The 19,286-nt window shown below is 28.4% G+C and overlaps 1 protein-coding gene across 2 annotated transcripts in view; it reads left to right on the top strand.

Annotated features, from left to right (window-relative positions):
- The first annotated feature begins 560 nt into the window (after positions 1-560).
- The window catches only part of LOC129972294 (uncharacterized), a 29,579-nt gene continuing 10,853 nt past the window's right edge, over positions 561-19,286 (top strand). Inside the window, exon 1 of one of the 2 annotated variants that reach the window (XM_056086380.1) lies at positions 561-825. Coding sequence is in view for 1 of the 2 variants with exons in the window: in XM_056086379.1 (XP_055942354.1) it covers positions 8,206-8,221 (16 nt within the window). In the remaining variant the exon portion in view is untranslated. Of the gene's footprint in view, positions 826-8,126; positions 8,222-19,286 lie in introns of those variants that run through there. The other variant, XM_056086379.1, reaches the window with a different exon arrangement.

The raw sequence follows: 19,286 nt of genomic DNA, 5'->3' as shown, positions 1-19,286 counted from the left end.
ATCTAATAATATATATCCAAGGCTGAAAAGTTGTGAATAAAATATAATTTTATTTTAAAGCTATTAATTTTTCATGGAATGTCTCTTCCTAATAATCAGAAATTTGAAAAATCTATACGAATTTTATACGAAGTGTTCATGTTATTATGGTTAAATTAGATCGCAAATACATTTGTTGCATTACTCAAATAATCTTTAATCTGATTTATAAAATGAGTTTCATATTACCCGACTAGCATATTTCTTGCATATGTATCGATTTTTTTTTAGATAATAACTGAAGTTACTTAGAATCACGGTTACAGTACTTATTGCCGTCTCTATAATTTTAAACAGCTTAAGCACTTCACTTCAGTTGCGCCGGTTAAACAAACGATATTCTTATGTTTCGGTCTCATTACCATCCGGGGTGGATGATGCACTGCTTAGGCATAAGTTCCGCTTTGTTGGATTCTTCCGAAACTAAACAAAAATCACCTGGAAAAATTCGACAGCTGCTCTGCGAATCAGTTTGTTCCAAACGATTTATTGTGAGAGTATGCTACTGCCAAAGAAGCTTCCTAACTTTTGGATTTGTATTAACTGATTTTTGTTATGCCGGCTGTCTATTTCGAGTGCAAGAAATCTATTTTTGTAAACACTTATCTCTAGCATCTGGGGCAGGATCTTTGGTCAAGCGCGTAAATTAGTTAAATTGTATGTGGCCATGGAATGTTTTTCACAAATATTCAGATGACTTTTGTGTTTGGAATGCAGAAGATTTGGCGTTTCCAATGTATAGGATCTCTACAGAATATTTTTGAAAAAAATGGATATCTGAGCTAAGTACGTTAAAATATTTTCTTTTATATTTATATATTAAGATTATTTGAGCCATGTTTTAATTTAAATTCTTCCTCTATATGAGATATTGTAGAATATTGTTATGAAAATATTTGATTGTCTTGAATTTTGTAGTGCATTGTGGAAACATTTCTAAAACATCTATGCATTGTTAGGGTGAAGGTATATTGCTATCGAGTCAGGCTATATAATATAAAGCTTCCTTACATTTAGTAGGCAAAAATTTCGCAAAATAATTTTAAATTTACCATTGATGTAGTCATGTAATTAACCACTCAGTTGCCAATATATTGTTGGGAAGTATTAAAGTTCTAAAAAAAAGAAGGTTAACTGTATATCAATATTTGTATTTAATGTAATGGTATCAAGAATTTTCAATAAAAAAATAATTATATGGATTAATCATTTATTTGCATAATGTAAGAAAATGTTTTTTTTTTAAATTTCAACAAGATTAATTATGCAGCAATAGCATTGCTATTCTTTTGTCTTATCAGTGTGGCATATTATCTTATCTTATTAATGTGGCATATTTTATTCATTTATGAGTGAGATTCTATATTATAGCGCAAGATCAAGATTTGGTCATGATGTACCATTACTTATTTATTAATTAAATAGATTTTATGTTAAAAAAGACTTGATTCGTGTAAATACAGTCATGAAATTTTTAATAATATCAGCAGTTTTAATATCTATACTTTTTTTTTTAAAAAAGAGGTTAAATTGATTACAAATTTTATCAAAGAATTATAAAATATTAATATGTTATTTTCTGGTTATAGATATGACATTTAGTGTAAACACAATTTAAGCTGAAATTTGTAAGACGAGAGTAATTGAAAAATTAACAGGAATTGTATTTCAGTTTCTGTTTATAGTTCAAGTTAATTTCAGTCATATAACATGAACGCTAATTTATTCTTATTGTTGTAGACATTATAGATAAATTTTTTAAATATATCATTTAAACTAAACTTTAATTTGATTAAAATCCTTATTTCTTTCTGTCAAAAGATAAAAAAACAAAACAAATGAATTATATTCTTTTGAAATTAAAAATATTCTGTTAGAATTAAAAATATATTATTAGAATTAATATGTTTTCAAATTACGAATATGTTAATAGTATTAAGTAAATTCAACTAGAATTAAAAATTATTTTTTTTTATAACAAGAAATTAAAATTCTGTATCGTAATGCTCCTTCAATATGAAAACGATTCCAAAAAATGTTACAGTTTGTACCTAAAGTTAAATAAGAATTAATACGTGTATATGTTCTCTTTCGTTTTTCTACTTTGTAAGTTTCTTCTGAGTAAAGAAATTTTAAAAAGATTTAGAAGTTAAAGATCTTGAACGTTTTAGTTAATTTGGCCCAAAACACATTATAAATAAGTTTTTAAATTTATATCCATATAAAGTTGATATAAAAAAGATCTAAAAGCCATTTTGAAATTATCTACAAATTTATAAAATGATTACTTAAAATTCAATTAATATTTCAGCATATTGAAAAAAAATAATTACACTTTGATATACTGAAGCAAAATACCTTTTTTTATAAGCAAATAATCACAGCAGTTCGGGCCGCGGTGGCCTGGTGGTAAGGTCTCGGCTTCGGAACCGGAGGGTTTCAGGTTCGTGACCCGATTCCACCGAAGAACCGTCGTGTAAGGGGGTCTGTTGCACGTTAAATCCGTCATGACCAAACGTCCTCCCGTTGGTGTGGTGTGGTGTGGAGAGGGGGGTGCCAGCTCAGGTGTCGTCCTCGTCATCTGACCGTGGTTCAAAATTACGAGGTCCGTCCCAAAATAGCCCTAGTGTTGCTTCAAACGGGACGTTAATATAACCAAACCAAATCACAGCAGTTCATGCAGAAATATTAAAGTAATTTTTTTTATTGTGAAGGAAAGTAATTAGATTAATTTTTTTATCTGTAAATTTTCTTTACTTTTGAGTTTGCCACTATTTTCATGAATTTAATAAAAAAAAATACTTCATTTTTAGCAATTTCGAAAGACTGTATAATAATAAAAATAAATAATAACTATATATTCTAAAAAATTCTTAGATGTAGAGGCAAAAAGTTCCATATTACTAAGAAAAAAAACTAATACATTCCATCCTTTATATATCAAAATCTAATATTTCTCCCAATAAAATGGACTCTCTTAGAATTGAAAATTAACAATATTTTATTATTAACAATGCACATACTAAGAAAAAAAAGGAAATAAAACAAATAAACAAGATAATGTTTATAATGCTTTTAATGTTACAATTTATACTATCTTCAAACTGCGCAATGAAAAATCTTTCAAAAAGCTCTATAGCTATTGGACACAGGACTTTGGAAAACAATGCTCTAGAGTATTGGAAATACAGATACAAATTTGGCATCTAATTGATTACTTCTTGGTTGATTGGTAATCATTGAAGAAGGGTTTTTTAAAAGCTTTAATAACATTTTTATCTAAATAAATTCTGAGAGTCTAATGATTTTCCATAGTAATTTCTAAGCACATTATTGCAGAAAAATAATTTTCATATTACTTTAAAATTCAAAATATTAGATTTTCAGTGATGTTAGTTTTATATCAATACATTTTTAAACTAATTTTTATAAATTTTTAAAAATATTTTTAAGATATACTTTTTTATAATTTTGGTTACAGAATTTCTATCCAATTGCGTTGTGACGATCCGAAATAAATTTTTTGTGTGAACGTTATTATAGTTTAGAGTTAGTTTCAGAACATTATTATTTAGATGGTTTTTATTATTTAGATAATTTTTAGAACATTATTAATTATTTTAAAATTAAAATATAAATGAACGAATCAAGTCTGAAACATCATTTGCAATGCTTCAGACAAGAACTAGAATCCCATTATTTTTTTATTTTTTATTTTCTAAATTTTGACATGACAACAAATCGCTTTTACTTAACTTAAATCTCAGACATTTCAGTACATCTAAAGAGTGATGTATAAACATGTTTTTCTTCTCTTGAATAGCTTTATGCAAGAAAAAATAAAACAAATTCACTTAACTAGGTCAGCAGGCATTAGTTTCAATGTAAAAGAAGAAAAAAAAAAATGTTTCTACCGGATATAAAATTCACCTCTGTAAGCATATCAATGGTTTAATCAAGAGAATATGTTACGCTCCACCAACTCCAAACTGTTGCACCATTTCATACGAAATTGGAAGAATTTAGCTCCATTTATGCCTTGAGCATTTCCAATTCCATTTTCTAGAACTCATTTTCTTTAAAAGTTTTAACACCGAATATTATTTCAGAAATAAAAATTGTGAAAAATCCAGATTTTCTTAATTACTACCTTATAGAAGTGAGAACAATCAGATGAACATGCAATTTAGGGCTCAGTTGAATTCTCACGTTCACGACCTTGAAATGACTTTGATAAGCTGCTTTTGTTATTATTCTCATTATTGAAGTTTTTATTATAGTGATGAATACATCATCTGTCGATACTTATGTCATTAGCTGTAAATTTATGTCATGGTCCGCTGATTCCATACTTATTACACATTAAGTAAATTAGGTTATGGAATTTTTCAATAATTTTGTGAGGTAAAATACAGCATAAAATGTTTAGATGAAATGTATATTTGAAATTGGATCAGTATTTTTAAACTTGTTTCTTTTTCTTTAAACAGATCTTTAATTTTTCTTTATTTAATTCCTTAAAAATCCAATGTAATTCAAACGGAATTGTATGAATGTAATTTAATTTCTAAATAAACAAATGTAAAAAAGAAATCAAATTTTCTTTATTTAATTCTTTAAAAATCAAAAATCATTTTGAGTGGAATATATTTTTTTGATTTCATTTTCTTTAGAATTACCTTTTAATGATCCTGTAAATGAAAGATAAGTAGCATAAATGACAGAAAATTTAATTTTAAATCGCTATTCGAACTTATTTTGACGAAATTTTTTATCAAGATAATTTTCTTAGCAATGTACAAATCGAATTAAGATCAATTTCTTTACAATTTTTTGATTGTTAGTATTTAAGCATTTTAAAAAACATGGTGTGAAATTTTTTATAATCCGAATAAACTCATATTTTTCTCCCATTTGAGATAATAACTGATAGTTTAAGGAAACTTGAATTAGAGGACTGGAACCCAGAATTTTATGATTGGACCGGACTCCTATTACTTATAACAAGAAGATTTTAGTTTTCATATTGATTATAGCTCATGATTTTAAATTTAAAAAAAGTCTAAAATATTTTCAGGTCGTGGATTTTATTCAACGTTTCAAATCTGAACTTTTATTACTTATCAACTATCAAAGCATTTACAAAGCATTACTTCAAAGTTTTACTGCATAATTGAATATGGATCACTGATACTTCTAACAAAGAAAAAAATTTATGGAAAGCTCTTTTACTTAAAAACTACATATTTACATTTGTACTATGATTTACATTTATATATTATACATTTGCTCTCTTGCCATTTTTTTACGTATTTTCTTGCTCTAAGTATATTGAGCAGTTTGAAAAATTAAATATCAATTGCTTTCTAATAGTAAATTATTTATTACATTCCTATAAAAATATATCATGTATGCCTAAATGGAACTTGGTATATGAAAAATAACCACTTATAAATCATAACTAAAATGTTAAGATTTAATTCTAAACAAATGTTATAGCATAAGCCCATTCTAGCCTTTTATACCGAACAAGGATTGATTTCGAGATCGGAGTGCCAAGAGTTCAATATTAATCCAGCGGAAAGTCCGGTCTGCATACGACTTTCATAATAAATTGGAACTAATGAGAAGTTATTAAATTCAATTTTAAATCAAAAAAGAAAGAAAAATTAAAATGAAATCTACGATCGCAAATTTCAAGTTATCATGTGAGAACATTATTATTTTTAAGTCATTATTTATCTTAACTAATTTAAGTCATTAACCAGTTTAAACCGGTTTGAAACAATCACGAGACTTCTCTATCGGTCTCTATCCTTCTCTCTCTCTCTCTCTCTCTCTCTCTCTATATATATATATATATATATATATATATATATATATATATATATATAATTTTTTTAAACTTTCATTTTTAATTTTTCTAGCTGGCAAACAGAGTTATGGAGCTCGGTCAATTTTGAGATGTAATAACAGCCATTATGTCATAGTTCTACGTCAACCTTTTAAAAACGCATCTGCTGTCAATAATAAAGCAATACTGGTAAAAGCAAATTAACCTTTTAAAAACGCATCTGCTTTCAAAGAAGCATACATAATCATAATGCAATACTGGTAAAAGCAGGTAAAAAAATATATGTGATTAAAAGATGATGATGAAAATTGCCATTTATGCTTTATTCATTGCCTGCGCGATTTCAAGCTTCTATATTCATTGTCTCCGCGATTTCGAGCTTTAGTATTTATTGCCTTCGCGATTTTGAGCTTCAAAACTCCCTTACCAAAATAACATCATGCTCTCAAATAATAATAAAATGATTATTTTTAAAAATATTCAAAAGTGTAGTTTCTATCGTATTTTTCTCAGGAGTATTCAAACGCGGCGTAAAACAGGCAACGTTCTTCATATAAAATTTTTACTTCATGGTGAATAATACAAAATGTTCATGCGTACTTTCTTTTTTTACTTATATTTATGTATTCCTTTTTTTTATTTATTTTCATAGCGTTTCCCGGTATGGTAATCATAACAGTGGAATCCACTCTCTTAACGATTGCTAGCGTTTCTCTTTCTCTAAATAATTAATATATTTTAAAAGTATTTAACAGTTGTAATAATTCTCTATTAATAATATTCTCGAATATAACTATGTATGCAATTTTTTTCTTATTTTAATTTTATTTCTCATCATGATATTCGTAATCACAGAATCTACTCTTTTAATCGCTCTGAAATTCTCTCCTCAAAATAATATATTCGATAAGCAACAAACAGTTGTAATGACTCTTTTTGAACGATATTCCCGAATTTAACAATACATTCATTTTTTTACTTATTTTAATTTTATTTCTAATCATGATATTCCAAATTACAGAATTTACCCTTTTAAACCACTATGAACTTCTCTCTTTCACAAAATAATATATTCGATAAGTAACAAACAATTGTTTCACCTCTCGAATTTAACTATACAGTAGACTCCCGATTATCCGCGGGCGGTTTATCCGCGCCTATCGCACTAAGTTTTTTTTTTTTTTTTTTTGCTTCCAAGCAAAGAGAAAATGCTTTCAAAGCAAGAAGCAAACACAAATGACTGATTTCTTCAAAAAGGTGTAGTTTTACAGTTATGCTTTTGTAATTACATAATACATTACAGCATTAAAACAGTACATATGTATTCATTTTTCTGTGCATCCTTGACGTCCCTCGTAAGTACAAAGCACTTTTCTGTTTTCATTAACAAAATGCATTTTAGGTTAGTTTTGAGTGATATACTAAAATAGTAAGCGTTAGTGAAACATTTCCTGCTGTTTATTTTACGTTTTATTGTACATAAAACGATTTTTCAAAGCTGGAATGACTGTTTTCTCTTTTGCTATACCCGTTTTTAGCTTTTTTCGGATTATCCGCGATTTTTGTTATCCGCGGCGGCCGCGCCACCCAATTCCGCGGATAATCGGGAGTGTACTGTATATGCATTTTTTCACCAATTTTCATTTTACTTTTCATCATAATAATCATACAATCACTATCAGGTGCATTTCATTAAAACTATTCAATTTTAATAACTGTTAATTACATCTAGATGTTATAGAGCTGTTATTTTCTAATGTCACTGCATTTGGTGCGTTAAATACTAATAAAATTCCTTTATTCAAGTCCTCCTACACATAACTAACAACTCTCTTCCTCAAACTAATATATTCGAAGTAATTAACAATTGTATGCACTCTTTCCCAGCGGTGCTCTCGAAATCAACCACCGGGCGGTTTTCATTAGTAACAAGGTGGTAGAAAAAGGCCTACTCTTGGAACGAAGAGTCAATGTCTGGGTCAGAAGGATAACGTATTTTCTGCGTGGGGTTCCAAACCTCTTCTTCCGAGTAACTCCGGTAAACACTTAAATGGGGAACATTCGCGTTGGTGCAAGTGACACTTGACGAGAAAAAAAAAAAAAATCGTTCAACAGGTCTCTTGGGTATGCACTTGTAGGTGTGAATTTTGGAAACATCCGTTAAATATTATTGGCGGTTCCTTTTACTCAATATTTAGGTTTGGGTATGGGATGAGTATGGGTTTGAGTTCGCTTGATGCCGTTAGTGTTGACACAGTGGTCGAGTCAGTGAGGTGTGCTGCTGCGGGTAATGGGATAACTGTTAAACCAATATGAGTGATGTCAAAGGTACGTTTTATTATGTTTGGCTAATTTAAATGGTTTAGAAAATGCATATATAATATCATTTCTGTTTTCGGTGGTTATATTTTCTTCTGTGTTTAGATTTAATTTAGATTGTGGTTTAATAACTAATTTGTGAATTTATAAAACCATTCGGTGGAATTTAAAAAAGAAAATGATTTCGTTAATAGAACAAAATTATGCTTATCCGATTCATTAAATGTGCCGCTTCAGTTTAATTTTGAAATCCAATTAGCGTTTTGCACGATGAAAAGGGTAAGACATTATGTAATTCGACTTCAGATGATATGCGTTGTAACATTCGCCATTTGAAAGTGGCTTCAGAGGAATTTACACAATTTAAACTGAATCAGAGTATTTCTATATTTAACCAATATTATGTCTTATTTCAGTGAATTAGCAAAGTCGCAACATTTTTAAATCGAATTTATTTTTATTCCTTCCTTTTTCTATTAAAAAGTGTCAAAATATATTAAAGCAAAATAAATTTTAAAATTTTTGAATTTATTTTAAGAAAAAATTAAGAATGGCAGCATTTTTTAAAAAAATTTTAGTTGCTTTGGTTGATTAAATTTGTCCTTAATTTGTGTTCTCAAGGATCGTAAACGATTTTTTTCAATGTACTCAAAAATTTCACCGATTCTTACAATTTCTTTTGAAAAAAAAATCCAAATAAAATTCATCAATTAAAAAAATTCTGAACACTTTAATTATGATTTGTTTTCTGTTTATCTTGGAATTTTACTGTAAAGTAGTTTATGCATCTGGTATTGCTCAATTTTTTCTTGAGACCTAAACAATTTATTTTTCAAAAATTGTCACTATTCGATTCTTTATTTAATCGTACAGTTTATATAATCATTCATATTATTAATTATTTTAATTAATATAATTAATTACTTCATTATCGTCTTTGTCATTACTGATATGACAAAGACGATATCAGTATCAATGTATTTCTATCTTTTAAAATTGTCCGTGACTATTGCAGCTCACATTTCAATTGATTGATTGATTAGGCTTTTTAAATAACTACTGCTCTGCAATGAACACTTCTAAAGTTAATAATAGTGTTTTCACATTTATTATAAAGTTTAACTTAAAAATTATTTTCGATGATTATTGAAAATAATCAAGTGAAATAAAAAAGAATTTCATTTTAATGAACTCAAGCTGAAAGTGACTTTAGAAATTTATACTTTAAATGTATGCTGCATTAAAAAAGGAAAAAATAAGAAGTAGATTTAAATTTCAATAAAAGATTATTATAAATTAAAGAATAATAATTTAGAAAATTAATTTTGAACTGAAAAATAATTTTGAAAATTATAAGACAATATACAAGAAAATGGGATTAATAATACTGAAAGGTGATAATTTTTTGATTTTCAAACGCATAAATTTTTAATTAATTTTCTTAAATTTATTTAAATAATTTTCCCAAATTTCGTTAAAATGTGTCCTTCAGCTTAAAAATGTGAAAAAAAAAAAAAAAAAAAAATTAGATTCAGAATGACTTTTATCTATGCTTATAATAAAGCTCTATGTGTGCGTGTGTGTTGACGCTCTACAGAACGTTCGACCTATAGCTACCGAATTTGGCATGTGTATACCTTGAAGTTCGGAAATGTGCACTTCGGAGCGATTTTTTTAAAATTCTGAATTAGAATTTTAATTAATTAAAAATTAAACGAAATTTCAGCATTTTTCCGTTTTAACTTCCGAAAATATTACAGCACAAAACTGATTTTTGCTTCAAATTAAAGCTCAAAAAATTATTTTTTTAATGATACCAATGCTGTAACCTATAAATTAAGTTTAGATTTTAAATGAATTTTAACTATATTTTTCACTAATATATTTGTACGGAATAAAAATAAAATTTAATCTGTACGAGCACGTCAATGGGAAAAAATCAGATTTTATCCACGTGTTCCCATCACATTTACAAAACCTGTGATTAAAAATAAATTAATTACTACTGCAAATTAAATCTAGAAAAATGTAATTTTCAGCACTTGACTGTATGAAATGAAATAAATAAGAAATGTAATATTTTCTAAAAAATATATGAAAGACAAAGGTTTCTATGATCGTTTGCAATATCTATATTATAAATTCAATAAATCTGCTTTATTTAAGGTAAACATGGTTTAATATATAGGATATCCATTCAAATACGGGCCCAATGGCTTATTTGTAAATCTTCAGTAAAAGGCATGCATACTATTTAATTCTGTTAAAATGGCGTAAATGAAGTAAATAATTATATTTTAGGTAGCTTAAGTCAATAAATACACTGATGAATTACGAATTTTAAATTTTTACGTAGGTCCTCCGCCCTTTGAATCACATTTAACAAAATATTCTTGAGACACCAATATTTTAAATAAAAATTATTAAACTTCAATTAACCGACTAATTTATGAAATTTGAATCTAATTATTCTATTAAAAAAAGGCAAGTTTAGACCCCTTCATCGACCGTCTCAAAGATACGCCAATCTTCTGCCAGGGTTTCTCGACCGTGATTGGCCTATGATAAATCGTTAATAGTTCTAAAATTGATATTTAGAAACTTCATAAATTGATCCGATTTGATTGCAGAAGATAGAAACTTTCATTTATTTATTTAAAAGTTGAAGCGTCAAAAGTATGTCACAGAATTTTATTCCTCGGGGCAAAAAAGACTATGTAAAATTTAAACTTCATAATTTTTTTCGTAAGTACATTTACTGATTGAAATAAAATAAAACAGTTTTATTTAGGTCATTTCTATATTTTGAAATTAAAACTAAAAACTGAATTTTACGATGATTCAGAGAAATTTTTGTTGAATAATTCTTTAAGATTTGATGTAAATTACAAAAATTATTCTGCAGTGCAGATACAGATTCAAAGACGAATGACTCTGCTTCCAGTTTTCCTGTTTAAAAAAAAAAAAAAACATGGTTGGTTTCAGTAATTTTTTTTTATTAATTGCAGTTTAATATTTTCACTCTAATTTAAAGTTGAAATTTTATGGGCGCTGACAGAAAATTAAAGATAAGTATTACAATGCACAAAACTGTTTAAATCCTATGTAATAGTATGACTGAATTATATAACTATCAAAATCTGAAACTTAAAAATATTTTACAGAAAAATCTATTAAGAGATCAAGTTACATAAAATAATTAATTGAAAATTTCAGCGACCATTAATACTGGCTAACCGGTTGGTCGCCAAAGCCGGCTAGTTTATAACAAAATTGTTGAAATGAAAACGTTATAGGCTTCTTTTTATCAAAAATATTTAATTATATCTCGGAGTTATGAAAATATTTTAATTATAATTATATTAAATTCTTCTTTACTGCTCGAGTTAAGAAGTTCGTAATTAAGTTTTTGCTTTTACATTATGCATTCGAGATTCAAATCCAACAAAGAAAAGTGGCTAGATGTACATTATGATTGTGGAAATACGTTTATAAAACTACAATGCGCAGTAAAGTTTTGCTACTTTTAATATATTTTGAGTGATTATCTTTTAAAAATATAAGACATAGATTATTTAATTTATTTAATGATATTTTATGGAAAAATTATAATTGAACAATTATTAAATGTTAAGTAAATTGAATTAAAAAAAATTTTAAATTCAACCTTTTTTCAGTTATTTTTTCTGTAGCCTTTTCTCTCGTGTTTAAAATTTATGAAATGCTATTGAGCAAAAAATATCATGAATTTGTGGTCAAAATAAAAACATTTATAGTTAAGCTATTTTGAAATTTTTTTTCAAGAAAAATTTGACTGTACAGTATTTTGTAATTTGATTTTATTTTCCATTAATTATTTTTCATTTTCTTATTCATTTTTTGGGAATATTTATCCATTAGAAAAATATCTGAAACCTCATTTCTAACATCTTTTTCACAATATCCATTTCACTACAAGCTTTGCAACGTATGCAGCAGTAAGAATTCGAAACTGGATTAATAGGTAGTCCTTTTGGATACTTTCTGTCTCCTGTTAGGTTTCAGGATTGAAAGTTGCAAAAGAAGAATCTCTTTGGATTTTTGATAGTATTAAATAATCTGTACAAAATTAAATTAATATTTAATTTATAAATTGAAAAATTGAGATGACTGTGATTACCGTGATGTGATTTTGGATTAAGGCCTTTACATGACCTTATATCCAAAGATCTTTTGGAATGTGGCTCTGGCGTATATTAAATCAACCGGTGTATATCAAACTTCCTTAGGCTGGCTTGTAGTGTGGAAGTTGGAAAAGAACTTGTGGATGTTGTTATTGTGTTTGATACAATTCATATTATGCAGTTCATCCCAAAATAGTTTAGTATAGCTATAAACGGGCCACTGAATTGTCACAATTAATTCTTCAGTTCATACTGTAACACCTCTTTTTCCCCTTGAGCAGAGAACGCCCCCTTGTGGCGTTTTACAGAAGACAAGCAGTTGAACGGCAGACCTGCACCCTAAGGTCGACTTTTTCCCTATGCACAACCCTTGCGCTAATGCCGAATGCGCTCTTCTGGAAACCGTAGTATCCCTCCACCATACTGTTTACTTTAACCTAATTCTCTATGTGTGTCTGTAATAATAAGTGTTTGTAAATTTTGTAGTGTAGCAAATTAAAATAGTGTGGAAATTAAAATAGTGTTGGAAATTAAAATAGTGTATTTAAAACCAGGCAGTTCCTTATAAAATCACAACACACCCACTATAATACTACTTTTAGGGAGTTATATTATGGCTATTAATTAATATTGGATCAATACGCTGTAGTTGATTATTAAACAGATTATTAAACCAAATTATTAAACAGGTTCCTTAACCATGCAAATTTAATTGTTGATTTCTTATCTTCAATACTTGGATTTGGGATGTGTGTTAGTTGAATTTCTTTTTCTGCTTTTAAACACTAATCGAGCAAGAGCACTTGGTGTCTTGGAGCAAGTGAATGGTGTAACTAGTAATTTTATTATGAGTGACGTCAATGGTATGATTATTTGGGACTTCTTACGTTGGTTACCTTAAACTGGTTACTCCGACCCACCGGAAGGCAACATCTGAATGATCGGATCACCGCAACAGCATTGCTGGCAGAAACTGTGGTTCAGTCCCAAGGAGCCTCACCGGCCATAGTATAAGCCTTCCTTTGAGAAGTAGTCCCACCATCGATGGGAGGAGCCAGACTCCCATTTGTTTTGCATCCACCAAGGTGACGAGAACCAACCACCATGCCGGGAGCTTCTCATACTCAATTATGAGGTGCCCTCCCGGGGATTCTTACATTGGGTACACTGAAAATAATTTTTGTAGTATTTTTGTTGAATATTCGGTTACTTGTGATATATTAAAAGATGTTATAAAAATAGACTGTTGCAATGAAGAACTTGGCTCGATTTTTAAAAATATACGAAACAATTAAAATCTAAGAATTTTTTTACTACTTAAATATTAGATAGGTGAATTTTAACACACGAATTTTACAACACAATTTTGGATCTGTTTCTTATTTAGAATTAGATCTACTAATAAGCAGACTCATTATTTGCGAACTGGACCATCTGGCTATCTACCTGTTTATCAATAAAATTCGATTCCGATATTTCAAGGAAAAAAAAGAGAGAGAGAGAACAAGCCCAAAAATTAATATTTGGCGTAGACTTTAGCTTAAAAACTAAAGAACTGTGTAAAGTTTTCTTATTTATTCATGTACGGATGGATCCCCAAAATGTTAATAATTATTCTTCCTCATAAGAAGAAGCTAAAACCGAACTCGCCGTAATATGGAAACATTTGTATTTTGAGAGAGAAATACTTCTGCTGGCTTTCGAAATAATATTCTATAAAGAATTCTATAGAGCAAATACAAATTTTGAAAAAAAATTTGTGATTAAATTACTACTGAACGAAGTGTTATCATTTTAGGCCACCTGTTTCTCACCAAGTGTGACGTTGGAATTCTCACACTATTTTTCGATATCAAATGTTCTCATAGGAAAATTTTTAGTCTATAGATTGCATTGAAAAATCAGTTATTTGGTAAATAGGTAATAAAGGTATTTTAATAAAGGCATTTAATAGGCATTTTAATAAAGGGATTTTAATTAATTTATCTTTATAACGTGGTTATAATCTTATCGTTTTGTTAAGTTTAAGGCGCCATGCCTATAACTGATCTTAGTTAAATACTTATTAACTGAATATACATTCAGAGCATTTTAAAAATATAATGGGCAGAATGTTCTTTAAGGAAAACTTTTTCCATCTTGTTTTTTTTTTTTTAATTTATGTTATTGTGTTATCTATTATGATTATAATAGGCTATACTTTGTATTTTTTTTTAAATTTTATAGAAATTAAATTTTTTATGGTATTTTCTTTTAAGGTCTTAGCTTTGACGTATTATATCTTAGTATTTTGCAACTATTAATATGAAGATACAAGAATGCTTATATTTTAGAACAATATGACCCGAATAGTAAATATTAATTAAATGATCTCAAAACAAGATAAAATATTAATTAGTATTAGGGAATACATCGTAAAATTTCGAACTTAAATTTTTTCTGCTTTCTTGCAAGTGAAAACATGCGGTTAATTCAAAAGGAATGGATTGAGACAAAATTTGAACGTAATTCGGGAGTAAAAAATACGTCATTTTTAAAACAAAACATGAGATCATAAATTCAAATGAGGAGAAGGGGCTCTTTATCAGGGGATAAAATAGAATAAAATAAAATGATGTACCAGATAAAGTACATAACACAAGAATAAAGACGTACAAAACACAATACAAAGCAGGTGTTACTTTGGACGGCAAGTCCTTTGAACCCTTATTTTAATTGCACCAACGATTTGTTGCAGGCATTGTTATTGTTTCTGTTATTATGCGTTATATGTTTCCGTTATTATGTATGTAAACAGACAGTACACTAACTGCATCCAATGCATCCTTTTCAAGCAAAGGGGCTTCTTACAGTTCTCCGTTTTAGTTTCGAATCACAAGATTTTATTGAAAAAAAATAGCGTTTTCTATATTCTTAAAATACTTTAAAGGACTTTTTGAGACACTTTATATATGTGTAAATGTTATAAAAGCAGTGGATAAACTCATTTCGCAGTATGCCTCAATAGACTCAATTTCAATTGTTCATTAAATGTACCTATTAATGCGAATACCTATACCTAATGTACCCCTGTGCGAATTATGTCACACGTCAAAAAATGAAAGAATCACAGGTATCATGTTGGCCATCAATTTGTTCATAAAAATTTTTGATTCAAGAAAACAAAAAAGGTAGCATAAATGATTCATAATAAAATAATAAATAGAAGCCAAGACACTTCTTACTAATTTGATTTGATGGCTCCCAATTTCATTGCGAGAGAGTATTTAAGAAATGATGTTTAAGTTAATAGTTTTTGTAATATGGATAATAAGCATTTCTTTAAAAATTTAGAAAAAAAACATATAAAGAGTATCCCAAAATTAACTCAAGATTTGAATTTTCCACCATTCGTGCAGTAAAGTGTTGGCAACCCTATTAAAAAACATTTTATAATTGATAGTTCAGAGTTAATAAGAATTGAGCGTGGAATAACGTGTTTTCATTGGTAAACAAAATTTCAAAAAATAATGAAAATCGCAGTTTTCAGTTTGAAAATTCGAGAATTAGCAATCTAGATCATGTGATATAGCACCATTGGATTTCTTTTTATGGGGTTATTTGAAGTCACATGCCTATGCCAACAAGCACGCGTGCATTTAAGGAGGAAATTCAATGCTGTATCAACGAAATTCCGCCATATTTATGCAAAATGGTCTTGGAAAATTTCGACAAAAGAGTGTGTATGTTCCAGCAAAGCCATGGAAGACATTTGCCCTATGTATTATTCCATACATAACCCTATCCTGTGTACTTTACAATTCAATAAAAATCGAACAATTTAAGGGGAAAAAATACTGTTTTTTTTAAAAATTTAATTCAAATCTTACGTTAGCTTGTTGTTCTGTCGTATAACGCTCTATTTTTACTAATCTAAACTATCATCTGTCAAATGGTTTTTTTAATAGGGTTGCCAACAATGTACTGTACAAATGGTGGCAAATTCAAATCCTGAGTTAATTTTGGGACACCCTTTAAGATGATGTACTGTAAAATGGCACTAAAAAGGTTAATTGCATTATAGGATTTCACGAGTTCAAAAAAGATAAATTCAAATGGTTTCGTTTAATATGAACTAAGTAAAATTGGAACAATTGAAAAGAATGTATATAGATTGTTTTTCTCCTCTCTTTCACAAGTGTACAAGTGAACAAACAATCAACTTTTGAACGGATTTAGACTAAAATTTGAGGTTGATCAACATTTCTAATGATAAAGTCACTTACCTGATTTCATCCATATAGCTTGTTATGAGTTTGAGTTACCTTAATCACATCACACGAATAACACAGATCACATGTACACAGGTCAAACAAATTTCCTGCTCATTTGTTTTATTCAAAATTTGATACACATTAATGACTTTTGAGCAAAGACGGATTTCACTCTTTAGCTCATTCATATTTAATCATATTCTCAGACAAAAAGATATAATTTCAAAATTTTATTTTTTTGATTCAGGGAATCTACAACTTGGAAATTCATAAAAATGTGAGCATATTTTGATGATTATGGTGTTTTTTCTGACTGGTTTTAAAATATGGTGCGATCATCAAAATCCAAATGTTTTTAACGATTTTTCACTAAATGTGGCAATCCGGACACATTTCAAATGACAAATGTTTGGTCAGTTTTTGGTCAGTTGGCATGATTTTGATATGCTTGGCGAGTTTGTAGTCAGTTGGCATGATTTTGATATGCTTGGCGAGTTTTTGGTCAGTTGGCATGATTTTGATATGCTTGGCGAGTTTGGGGTCAGTTGGCATGATTTTGATATGCTTGGCGAGTTTTTGGTCAGTTGGCATGATTTTGATATGCTTGGCGAGTAAATTCTCCTTATTTAAACTCTTCAAATCTTACCTTCCCTTTTGTGTATTTGGAATACGAGAAAAGAAAAATACGTATTCTCTGTTTAATTTGTTACGTGACTTAAGGCTCGACTCACAGGATTCACACGAAAGAGAAAGCTCAAAGCTAATTTGAATATGGCATTAAAAATATCTTGCAATGCTGCAAATTGAAAGTTTATTGAGTACTCATGCGAATCACGAAATGCTTTCACGAAAATCACTAATGCTTCATTTTTGCACGTTACCGCTTTCAAGTTACAAGAAAATGAATCTGGAAAAAAGACTTTCAATTCTTCCTTTGAGCAAATCGCTTAACTAGTGTTCATTTTATCACTATACATATGGTTTAATACATTTATCTAATCGAATAGCTATATCGTGATCTGATTTTTATCTATGTTTATTTAAAAATATATTAGCTATACTTATTAAATAAATTAAATAAAAACATTTTTTTTCAATGGTGTAATAAATAATAAAAAATTCTCTTATTTTATTTTCAGCATTTTAATCTTTATTGTTTCTTAAACCCGCTACAAGATGGCGCTGAAAAGCATGGAACTAAAATTTAATTTAGATTGTGATCGACTGGTAATTAAATTTCTGAAAATATAATATTAAAATTATGCATTAAAATCATTTGAAATATGTAAGTATACAGAGAATGTCAGAATTCTAGCGCATCAGGAAGTGATAAAAAATTGAATATAAAATTCCTTCTTTGCAAATATGAATTAAATCAAGTTAAATAAAAATATTTAACAAAAGTTGGGGAAAAGAAGACAACACAAATAGAGTATGTGTTTTAATTTATCCATTTAAATTAAATTTATTTCAAAAGATTTACTCAAGAATTTTTCAAAAAAAAAATAATAATACAAGCAAATATGTATATTTAGCAATATATATATTTATATGCTGAATAGCGGCTATATCAATTCACCAAATCACTGCTTCAGTGTTGAAAATGTCTGAAATCATTGTTTTAGAAGCTTAGGAGAATAAGCTTTCAATTCAATGTTTATAAAGTTCTAAATAAGTGATAAGCCAAGTTAAATAAATAAATAAATAAAAAGTACATGAACAAAATTTTAAAAGAAATGTTAAGTCATAAAATATAAAATTGTATTTTTGAAAAAATATTTTCATTCAAGTTGACCTACTTTCTGTTTGTAAAGATGAAATTCGATTATTGATTTTTATTTTGCGTCTTATTATACTAGGCCGTTGAAATATTGTATAAATAATAATGCGTTTTAAATGCATTGTCAAATACAATGTGAATTATGACTTGAAATAAAATCTTCAGGCTATAATTATAAGTTAATTGATTATCTAATTAATGCTGCAGTATCTATAAGACCTGGCCTAGGGGTGGAGCGAATTTTCTCCGTCATCTGGGATCCCTGGGTTAGAGTCCTGGTTCGGGGGTATATTTGTTCTTCCCCTTGTGTTCTATCTGTGAGGTGTGTGAAAGAGCCCCCCTGTAAAAAGAGGTTGTGCAAGCTAGTGTGTGTGTCATCCTCATATGAGTTAGATGTCAGATTTCTGCTCTCAGAAGTTTTTATGCTAGACTCAACAAAGAAAGAAGATTTAAGCTGGCAAACTGCCAGGAATGCTCTATGTGATCCATGTCTGTAATAAAAAGAGACAAATATGAACAAACAAACCTTGCGAACATTTTTTTTTCAATTTTTATACAATCAGCTGTTTTTGTTTGCCTCTTTTTTTTTTAATGTTATGTATTGAATAAACTATTAACAATATGATCAATCCTTAAACAAATTTAATTGACTATTATTTAAATCTCATTGCTTTTTTCTCGAAACAATTAATCTTTTTTATCACCCGCATAAACTCATAAGATCATGTGACTGAATTACCGGAAATAGATTCATTTATTTTTCTACTCTGTGTGGGTTGCAACTGTACCACGTTTTTTTTTATCGGAAAACTTAAATGCATTAGAAAACTTAGAATTAATTTTAATTTTCTGAAACCGACTATTGAGCAAATAAATAT

Source organism: Argiope bruennichi, chromosome 6, assembly GCF_947563725.1.
Source record: "Argiope bruennichi chromosome 6, qqArgBrue1.1, whole genome shotgun sequence".
Lineage (NCBI taxonomy): Eukaryota > Metazoa > Arthropoda > Arachnida > Araneae > Araneidae > Argiope > Argiope bruennichi.
Note: the sequence above shows the minus strand (reverse complement) of the source record. Positions and strands in the feature narration are given on the sequence as shown.